The sequence below is a fragment of the Rutidosis leptorrhynchoides genome, chromosome 8 (genome assembly GCF_046630445.1).
Source record: "Rutidosis leptorrhynchoides isolate AG116_Rl617_1_P2 chromosome 8, CSIRO_AGI_Rlap_v1, whole genome shotgun sequence".
NCBI lineage: Eukaryota > Viridiplantae > Streptophyta > Magnoliopsida > Asterales > Asteraceae > Rutidosis > Rutidosis leptorrhynchoides.
This window is the reverse complement of record NC_092340.1, coordinates 339,865,434-339,876,042: the sequence shown is the minus strand read 5'-3', so window position 1 is coordinate 339,876,042 and position 10,609 is coordinate 339,865,434. Positions and strand designations below refer to the sequence as shown.

The window sequence follows — 10,609 nt, the reverse complement described above, 5'->3', positions numbered from 1 at the left end:
CACCCCATTTTTGGCAAGGACTATCACACTAATTTGTTAATTGTTAAGTAACCAATTTATTAGCTTTTTTTCTATTAATTTATGAACAATTCTTTTTTCTCTTAGAGCATTTCCAACCATGGCATATATTTTCAGATTAACGCATTGCCACATTAGCGCCACATCATCATTCTCTTCTCATTTTCTTCATATCACTAACCCATCACATATCACTAACCCATCATATATCACTCCCAACCATCACACCCTTTCCCAACCACTAAAAATTAATTAATTAAATCATGGTACAAAACTAGATGCACAGTAAATAAAACAAATTCAGTCGTGATAGTTTATGCTTGAAATTCACGAATTGATTGGCAATAAAATATTGGCAGACCATTGACAATATGCTCCTAAGTCCTAGTGGTGTTAATATTTGGCTAGCAATATTGGCAAAGGATTAACAATCCATTGGGAGTACTCTTGAAAAAAAAAAATAAGATGCACTCTTATCGTTAAAAAATTCATTTATTTATATTTATATATATTTAAATATAAATGTGAATTATTTTATTACTGCTTATTTATATTTATTTATTATTTATTATTTATTATTTATTCATAATCGATTGAAATCGTTATCCCGATTCACACGCACATCCAATTCCAATTCTATTTAATATGTCAAAAAATAAAAAATCCATAAATAAAATGTATAATCCAATTGTAATTGACTCAAACTCAAAGCCAAACCCTAGATTTGTTCCCCCTTTCTCTCTAATTCTCTCCGTCAATTTCTGACCTGCAATTCACCATCTTACTTTGAATCTCTCATCTTCCTGCAGATCTCTGTTTTATTCCGTCGGTACAATTACTCTACCTTGTATCTCTTTTTAGTGAAGTGATGTATTTTTACTTATATTCTCCTTTTTTTTCAGTTGAAGTATGTTTTATAGGTGATGATTGTGAGGAAATATGGATAAAACAGTTGATTCTTCATCTGACAACCGGGCACAACGCCTTTATGACAAAGTAAGTATATTATGTAACAAGTGTATATCTACGTTGACTTGTATGGATACGTATATATACAATAGTTGATTGTTGTTGTAATTTGTGTATGTATATATAAAATAGTTGATTGTTGATGTAATTTGTGTATGTTGTAATTTTGTAATTATAGAATATTGAGTTGGAGAACAGACGTCGTAAGGCGGCACAAGCGAAAGTGCCGTCGGATCCAAATGCGTGGCAACAAATGCGTGAAAATTTCGAAACAATAATACTTGAAGATCATAGTTTTTCTGAAAAGCACAGTATAGAATTTGCTCTATGGCAGTTACATTATAGAAAGATCGAGGAATTTAGGGCTCATTATAATGCTGCGTCTGCTGCTAGTGATTCAAAAACCTCCAGGGGAGGAGGAGGGGGACCGGCTCGAGCTCTAAAAATACGCGCGCAGTTTAAAAATTTTCTTTCAGAAGCTACTGGTTTTTATCATCATTTGATATTGAAAATTAGAGCTAAATATGGACTACCTATGGGCCAGTTTTATCCTGAACCCGAGAACCATAAGGAGAAAGATGGAAAGATTAAAAAGGGTTTGGTATCTTGTCATCGGTGTTTTATATATTTGGGTGATCTTGCGCGTTATAAGGGATTGTATGGTGAAGGGGAATCGAAAAGTCGTGATTATGCAGCAGCTTCTAGTTATTATCTGCAATCAGCTTCTTTATGGCCTTCAAGTGGGAATCCTCATCATCAGGTTATTCCTTACATAATACTCCATCAATGATTAAATAAAAAGATGATTAATTGCTCTTTTTTGTTAATTGTTTTATCTGTTCTCATCGGATATTGTTATATGTTTTGCAGCTTGCTATATTGGCTACCTATTCAGGAGATGAATTGATGGCAGTATACCGTTACTTTCGAAGTCTGGCAGCTGAAAATCCATTCTCGACTGCAAGAGATAATTTGATAGTAGCTTTTGAGAAGGTACAGATTTTTGATGAATTTCTGTTATTGTTTAAAAATGGCTAAGCAGTAAGAAACATAATATATGCATAATCTATAATAATTAAAGAATGGTTCAGCAATGATTGTATTAAATACAGATTAAAATTGAAGGTTGTTTTCAATTGACTTATTAGCTTTTTGTGAGGATCAGAGATGCTATCCCTTTTGATCAATATTATTAGACTTTGTAATAATTTTTAACAGTATTATTATGTACTTTTCTCGGATATAAAACTTTTTGTGGCTGTTATGGTAAATTCTGTTGTGGAAGGCATTTTTTTTTTAAATCTTAAACTTAAAATTTGTTCAGACATTTAATAGCAGCTGGTCAACTAATTTTTTCAGCTTGTTCTCTTGTATTTTTTTTTCGCGGTGACATGGATGCTGTTAATGATGATAATGTGGGGATAGTGTGCTATTTGTTATGTTACTTACATGTGCTGTTTTGTATGGCAGAATCGGCAAACTTATTCTCAGTTGCATCTTGATTCAAAGGCCTCTTCTGTCAAGGAATTACCTGCTCGGACAAGGGTTAGACCCAGAGGGAAAGTAGACCCGGTGGTTCGATCAAAGGAGTCGGTTACTGATGCTAGCTCCGATGTGGGAAAAGCAACTGATATTCGCCCAATATTCAAAGCATTTCGTGTTCGTTTTGTTCGTTTGAATGGTATTCTTTTCACACGCACAAGGTATGTTCAAAATGCTACTTTTTTGACAGTAGGTGTGTGTTTAATTGTTAGACCAATTCAGTAATTTGATTAATGTTTGTTACATTTGATATTGTTTTAGCTTGGAGACTTTTGAAGAGATCCTTTCTTTAGTTACCAGTGCTCTGCACGAGCTACTTTCATCTGGGCCCGAAGAGGAAATGAATTTTGGCACTGATGCAGTTGAAAATGGGCTTTTCATTGTAATACTTGTATCTATACTTATATATACAGTGAATAATGTGAATGGAGGGACTGAAGGTCGGAGTTATGCAGATATTGTACAAAACACGTTGCTTTTAAAAAATTCACTTGTTACTTTTTATGAAATAATGGGCATACTTTTGAAGAGATGTTTACAAGTGACTGATCTGTCTTCAAGCTTCTTGTTACCTGGGATACTTATTTGTATGGAATGGATTGCTTGTCATCCTGATGTTGTACGTAACGAGATTGATGAAAAACGATCAACGGCTCAGATTGAATTTTGGAGGTCTTGTATATCTTTATTCAATAAGCTATTGTCAGCTGGTTTGGTCACCTATGATGATGATGATGACGACACAAGCTGCTTCACTGATATGACAAGGTACGAAGAAGGGGAAAACGATCACCAGCCATCTGCATTATGGGAGGATTTTGAGTTACGAGGTTTCTTGCCCCTTCAGCCTGCTCAAACTTTTTTGGATTTTTCAAGATTGCATTCTGATAACAAGAAAGATAAAGTAGCGCGCGTGAAGAGGATTTTGACTGCTGGGAAAATCGTTGCAGATATGATTACAATTGATCACAAGAAGGTGAGGTTTGACTCTAAATTGAAGAAGTTTGTTATAGGTGTTGAGCCTAAAAACGATAAAGGTAGCCCCAAGTCAAATGGTGGGATTAAAGAATTGTCCAGTGATACAAGTGCAACCGTTATGGTCAAACTGTCAAAGGCGGAAGACGTGGAAGGGGAAGAGGAGGATGAAGTGATTCTTTTTAGACCAAATTTGACTGATAATCGAACTGAAGTGCTTGTTTCTAAAGGGAACCATCAAGAAGGTTCTGAGCAAATTCAGAATATAGATGTTGGCACTTCTCGGTTTTCTGCTCCCATTTCAGTACCAGATTTAAATGCCGTGCACACTAGCTCGCAGTCCGCTTTTCCTGTTAACAGTAGTTGTCAAAGCATAAGGCTGCCAGTTAACAGTTATCCTCAAAGCATTGGGCAGCCAGTTAACAGTTATCCTCAAAGTACTGGGCAACCGGTTAACAGTTATCCTCAAAGCACTGGGCAGTCAGTTAACAGGTATCCTCAAAGCACTGAGCATCCAGTTAACAGTTATCCTCAAAGCTCTGGGCAGCCAGTTAACAGTTATCCTCAAAGCACTGTGCAGCCAGTTAACAGCTATCCTCAAAGCACTGGGCAGCCAATTAACAGTTATACTCAAAGCACTGGGCCACCAGTTAACAGTTATCCTCAAAATACTGGGCAGCCAGTTAACAGTTATCCTCAAAGCTCTGGGCAGCCTGTTAACAGTTATCCTCAAAGCATAGGGCAGCCACTGAACAATTATCCTCAAAGCATAGATCAGTCGGTTAACGGTTATATTCAAAGCAGGGGGCAGCAACATGGAAACGATTTTAATCAAAGCAGCATTGGCCAGTCATACCAGTTCCAGTCTCCAATGTGGCCCAGCAACCAGCAAGTTCCAGTTTCAGTTGGTGTTGGATTGCAAGGTTTGAGCTTGCAGGAAAATGGACAGTTAGGTCAAACTGCAGTGCACAGAGATTTTCAAAGCATGATGGGACCCACTGTGATTGACAGGGAAGCTACTACTAAAATAAATATGGTTCCACCATCTGGACCCGATCCTTACCTTGTGGGTCGAACTATACACTCAAGTATGCCAACCGGCTCTTTGAAAGGTCCTATCAACAGACCTGTAAGACACCTTGGACCGCCACCTGGTTTTGGCTCTGTTCGTTCTAAGCAAGTTAATGACCACTTTTCTGCTTCGAGTCAGAATCCTCTGAATGATGATTACAGCTGGTTAGATGGATATCAGTTGCAATCATCACTGAAGACTGGTCTTCCGATTAATCTGCCACCGAATATGAGCTCTCAGTATGCTAATGATTTTGCAGCTACTCCTAACTTCCCATTTCCTGGAAAACAAGGCCCAGTGGGCCAATTTGAGGGAGAAAGGCCGAGTAATATGGATAATTTGAACTTTCAATCACTGCAACAACGACATCTTTCTCAAGTTGACCAACAAGGGCAGCCTATGTGGAAAGGCAATTAGTTTGTGTGATATCTGCGAACACCGAAAGGTATTTTTGTTTCTTTTTGATTTGTTATATGCTTATCTCTCTCTTTCTCTCTCTCTCTTTGTTAATAAAAAATGGGTTTGTTCGGTGGCCCCCTGATAATTTTTCTACATTATTATATTGTATAAAGGTCACTCGAGATTATTGATGGTCGTTGATTCTCTAATGATGAAGTACACACTCCAGCTTCCCATTCAATTTTGTTAAATTTATGTTGGAGCATGATGGTGGTAATAATCTCAGCATGCTTACAGGCATTATGGTGAGTATCAACTTTACTGTTTGTTATTATTATGCGTTTAAGTAGCTACTAGTCGGAGATGGTGTTGCACATTGGTAGAGCATGAAAGCTTAAAGCCTCAATAGTACTACGAAGCTATGTGTTCTTCATAACCTTATATGGATCTAGATATAATCATCATTATGTCGATCTGTTCTTGCTTTTCAGTTGCGTTTTGCATGCAAACCTATTTATACGCCTAACTCTATGCTTATATTATGAGTTGGGTGGTTTTAATTCTTCTTGTATTATATTGTTTTGTCTTATTCTGTCTTAGTGTTACAGAGACTGCGGTTGGCTTTCCCATTAGAGTTTAAAAGAACCACGTAATGGTCTACATGTCTGGTTGTGGATGGATATTGACCAACTCAACATCCAACGGGTATACACTTTGTCTTTATATTTTTCTGCGGGTCTTGTGGCTTATCTTCGGAGACCGAAGTGGTGGAACGTGAATGGAAGCATGCTTAATAATGAATGCACTATAATTTTCTGGTCTTAAATGTCTTTTTATAGTAAACTTTTGAGTGACTGTTACCATCTTCTGTGATACGAAGTATGTAGCAGTAACAGTGGGTAATAATTTCTGCCAATGTTGATGGTGGATTGTTAGATTGATACTAGAGGAATGCGTTTGTTGAAATTTTAGTGACGTTTCTACGAAATAATTTCATGTTTGTATTTTGTTTCGATGGTATTGTAGTCTTGCAGATGTTTGACTTATTTTCATATTTTGGTGGAATCAAAATGTATTGCAAAATTCAAAGATTCTGAATTAGCTCTATGATATTGCAAAATGTGTTGCAGTCATGCAGTTGTTGCGTTGTGACTTGTGAGTTCTAGCTGCTATTTGTCAAGTATAATAAAAAGCTTTATGATATTTGGCTCTGATAAGATTGCAATTTTTGAAATGCAACATGCTGGTTTTAGGTATGTTGTTTCTGAACTGCTTAGATAATAAACTATGTATTGTAGAATCTGCATTTCATCCTTTTATTTTTGAAAATACATAAAATTTTAGAATCGGCGGTGTCTTATTTTACGTTAGTCCTTTTATGAGTCGTATCAAAGTGTTTTTTATAACGACAATCGTATCAAAGTGTTATAATATGATGATACAATTGGAAGGTGTAGTTCTGTTAAGTAAATTAATAAATTTTTATCTGCAAGCCCGTCTGTAAATCAAAACTTTCAAACTTAATGGGAATAAAAATATTAAATTTGATTTAAATTCCAAAGCATCAAACCAAGAGGCATCTGTAAGCGTCGAGACTGAGAATAGTAACGGCTCATCCTAGTTGGATGGTGCTTTAATGAGTTGCTCCGTGGATTTGATTCCGTTTCTAGTCGTTATCTGTTTTGTACTAAGTTTCAACCTCGTGTGATCTGGATCAGAGTTACATGTCTTCGTAGCAATCTCAGACTTATTTTGTGGGCTGGGGGGGGGGGGGGGGGGGGGGGGGGGGGGTAGGGGGGTATTTCTATGTCTTCATGCTTTCAATGTCGGTTGTTTTGCCCCTGCAATGTGTGTTGGCGTTCGGTGGGTTAGGGCTTACTTAAAGGTTTAGCGCCTATTTATTTTCCACTTAATTTTTGTTTCTATACGGCTTGTAATTAAGTAAGATGTTGTTTCTTAGTCACTTAATTTAAAAACTGACCTATTTGTTGGAGACACTGAATTAGACATCTGACATCCCTTCTAAAACAAAGACATATAGAAACAACACTTAATATAATATAAAAGATAAACAACCTCCAAGTGTTACTTCTGTTTACATCAAGATATCATAAGTTCACGACATCAAATGCAAGTCGGTGACTTACTTTCTCATAAACTCTTCGTTTTGTGCTACATGAAGACCCGAGTTATGTTGCTTTTATTGTCATGGTTCGATTGTCTAGCTCCTTTGTATATGTCGATGTTTGGTTAGCTTTTGTTTTGATGTAGGGAGGGGCTAAATCAAGAGGTAGTTTCAAATAGATCGTTTGAATATAGTTAATTATAGATTGTCATATCTATTACTCTGTATAATTTAAATTAATTTTTACCAAAAATAAATAAAAGAATTTTAAAAAATATTCAAGCCAAACACTTGTTAAGATTCTCCCAAAACCCTTAAAGCAAAAATCCCTTAAAATGTACATTAGATTTTAAAATTATTTTAGAAGTATACTTTTATGTTTCTTAACGCGTTATCCAACATTAATAATGCGTTAAGAAACATAAAATTTCTACGCTTTAAAAAAATTGTCTAAAAACCTTCATATTGTTCAAAAAAATTGCTACGCTTTTAAAAAAAAAAATTCACCCCCAATGGAAAAAAATTCCGTCTTCCACCACTGTGTTGGATGTTCTTTTTGAAAAGCAATACTTTATTAATAATGTAACCTCAAACATTAAATAAAAAGAAATAATTCATTAATAATGCAAACTCAAACATTATACATACGTATAGCATACGTATATATAGTTTACTCGATTTAAACCCTTTTGATATGGGTGTGCTGAATCACACACGGGAACAAACTTTTGATATGGGGTAGGGGGGTATTTCTATGTCTTCATGCTTTCAATGTCGGTTGTTTTGCCCCTGCAATGTGTGTTGGCGTTCGGTGGGTTAGGGCTTACTTAAAGGTTTAGCGCCTATTTATTTTCCACTTAATTTTTGTTTCTATACGGCTTGTAATTAAGTAAGATGTTGTTTCTTAGTCACTTAATTTAAAAACTGACCTATTTGTTGGAGACACTGAATTAGACATCTGACATCCCTTCTAAAACAAAGACATATAGAAACAACACTTAATATAATATAAAAGATAAACAACCTCCAAGTGTTACTTCTGTTTACATCAAGATATCATAAGTTCACGACATCAAATGCAAGTCGGTGACTTACTTTCTCATAAACTCTTCGTTTTGTGCTACATGAAGACCCGAGTTATGTTGCTTTTATTGTCATGGTTCGATTGTCTAGCTCCTTTGTATATGTCGATGTTTGGTTAGCTTTTGTTTTGATGTAGGGAGGGGCTAAATCAAGAGGTAGTTTCAAATAGATCGTTTGAATATAGTTAATTATAGATTGTCATATCTATTACTCTGTATAATTTAAATTAATTTTTACCAAAAATAAATAAAAGAATTTTAAAAAATATTCAAGCCAAACACTTGTTAAGATTCTCCCAAAACCCTTAAAGCAAAAATCCCTTAAAATGTACATTAGATTTTAAAATTATTTTAGAAGTATACTTTTATGTTTCTTAACGCGTTATCCAACATTAATAATGCGTTAAGAAACATAAAATTTCTACGCTTTAAAAAAATTGTCTAAAAACCTTCATATTGTTCAAAAAAATTGCTACGCTTTTAAAAAAAAAAATTCACCCCCAATGGAAAAAAATTCCGTCTTCCACCACTGTGTTGGATGTTCTTTTTGAAAAGCAATACTTTATTAATAATGTAACCTCAAACATTAAATAAAAAGAAATAATTCATTAATAATGCAAACTCAAACATTATACATACGTATAGCATACGTATATATAGTTTACTCGATTTAAACCCTTTTGATATGGGTGTGCTGAATCACACACGGGAACAAACTTTCTTACACCAGACGCAAGTCAATACCATGTTAACATCTCTCATTATATAAGTTTGTTTAGAGCTTACTTGGACGGCTCAGGGTTACTCTACTTCAATGTTTAAGCTAAAGTAGTCAAATTCAGAAATGAAGTTGGTCGTGAAGAGAAGCCAACTTGAAAGAACTGAAGTTTAGCCAACACGAGTTTAACCTAGGGTGCGTTTGTTTGCCTCTTAATGGAATGCTTCAGCGCTGAATGCTGAACCATTCAGTATTCAGTACATTTGTTTCTAACTTCTGAATGACATATGGTGCTAATTGGTTCAGAATTCAGTGCTGAACCATTCATAGCTAACACACTCTCTTAATCATTAAGAGTCTATTTTTTAGTAATATTCCCCTCAAATCATAACCAGAACACTCCACCAACATGAATATTAAATTTTTTATTCATGTAACACGTTATTAAGGTAATTTTAGTCAATTAATATTGTTCATTTAAATCATACAGCTTATTTTTATTCAGAACAAACTTTATTCAGAGACTTTGAATCATTCAGATTCTGAACTATTCAGCGCTAAATTATTCAGTTTTATCAAACACAACCTTAGTTAACATAAATGATTGGTCAACACGAGGGAACTTAGCTCAGTCACTACGTAACACTTATTTCAGTAAAGTCAGCACCTTTTAATATAATCAAACCAAGTGTGTGATTGGTTTAAAAGATTTTGACCCTCCAATAAGGTTTCCCATCTCATTGTTTGGTTTTATCGTGGGATTAAAATGGTTGATTTTGCATATTTTGTTTTATATTCTTACTATTTTTTTTTATTTTTTTTACTAATTTGTTAGTATCTTTTCATTTCATTTGTTTATTTCTTGTTGTTTTATCCAAATGTTAGCTCTTGTACTTGTTCTTGTGGTCTAGTGGTACACTTAACACTTTGTGTATTGGATGAGAGTGAGAGGTCTCAAGTTCGAGTTTCATTCCTTAAAATATTTCAGGGTATTTATCCGATTTATGGAGTGATCCGTAGAGGTCATATTGATCCGTATTTCAGAATTTCAGTCCGCTTCGCCTGCCACTCGGGATGATTTAAAGATTAGGTCCCTGTAATGCGGTTCAGATTTCTGCCTGAAAATACGTGTGTGCGTAGAAAATGATCGAATGTGTAAGTTATTCCCATTTCAAATAGTTCAAAAGGGGAGTGTGACTAGATGGTGCGCATAATGCGCAACACCCGATATCAGATCTCGCGCTCGGGGGCTTGATTACCCGAGGTTTTACCTTCTATGATAAAGCCAATGTGCTTGTTCATATGAGAGTTTCGTCACTTAAAAAAAAAAATAATAATTTTCTTTCAAAAAATGTTGGCTCTTATGTTTTTCTCTATTTATTGAGGAAGTTTTGCTGATGATTAAAAGAATAATGAGTTAATGACGTTCTTTTTTCTTATGAATTTTTCGAAAAGAATAATGACGCTCTTTTTTTCTGGTAGCAACCTTGTAAAATACTATACTACTCTATGGTATTATGTCACATTAAGTTTATAAATAACTAGTCCGCATCGGCCTGCGCGTTGCGGTGGGGGCTTTCGGCCTGCGTATTCATATTTAACGTAGCGTTGTGTATTTACAGAGGGGAACACGGCCCATGTGTTAAGTGCCGTTTTAGATGTCGTTGTGTTAAGTTTTTTTTTAAAAGTATCCGTTTCGAACGTAGTTA

General features: G+C 35.2%; 1 protein-coding gene across 2 annotated transcripts; it reads left to right on the top strand.

The window, feature by feature from the left end:
* Positions 1 to 707: 707 nt before the first annotated feature.
* LOC139864880 (nonsense-mediated mRNA decay factor SMG7-like) lies at positions 708 to 5,982 on the top strand. Of its 2 annotated transcripts, none has more exons than XM_071853443.1 (8): positions 708 to 847; positions 921 to 1,014; positions 1,166 to 1,747; positions 1,858 to 1,980; positions 2,458 to 2,690; positions 2,791 to 5,021; positions 5,149 to 5,280; positions 5,584 to 5,982. In XM_071853443.1, exons 2-6 carry the CDS (start codon positions 958 to 960, stop codon positions 4,991 to 4,993), a joined length of 3,198 nt encoding a protein of 1,065 aa, XP_071709544.1. In that variant the 5' UTR covers positions 708 to 847; positions 921 to 957; the 3' UTR covers positions 4,994 to 5,021; positions 5,149 to 5,280; positions 5,584 to 5,982. The 2 variants fall into 2 exon arrangements, with proteins under 2 accessions (XP_071709544.1, XP_071709545.1); XM_071853444.1 differs by having other exon boundaries at positions 5,576 to 5,982.
* The last annotated feature ends 4,627 nt before the right edge of the window (positions 5,983 to 10,609 follow it).

Coding starts and splice junctions, on each gene's coding strand:
- LOC139864880 (XM_071853443.1), top strand. CDS start 958: ATGGATAAAACAGTTGATTCTTCATCTGACAACCGGGCACAACGCCTT. Junction 1,015..1,165: donor CACAACGCCTTTATGACAAA/GTAAGTATATTA, acceptor TTGTAATTATAG/AATATTGAGTTGGAGAACAG. Junction 1,748..1,857: donor GTGGGAATCCTCATCATCAG/GTTATTCCTTAC, acceptor TATGTTTTGCAG/CTTGCTATATTGGCTACCTA.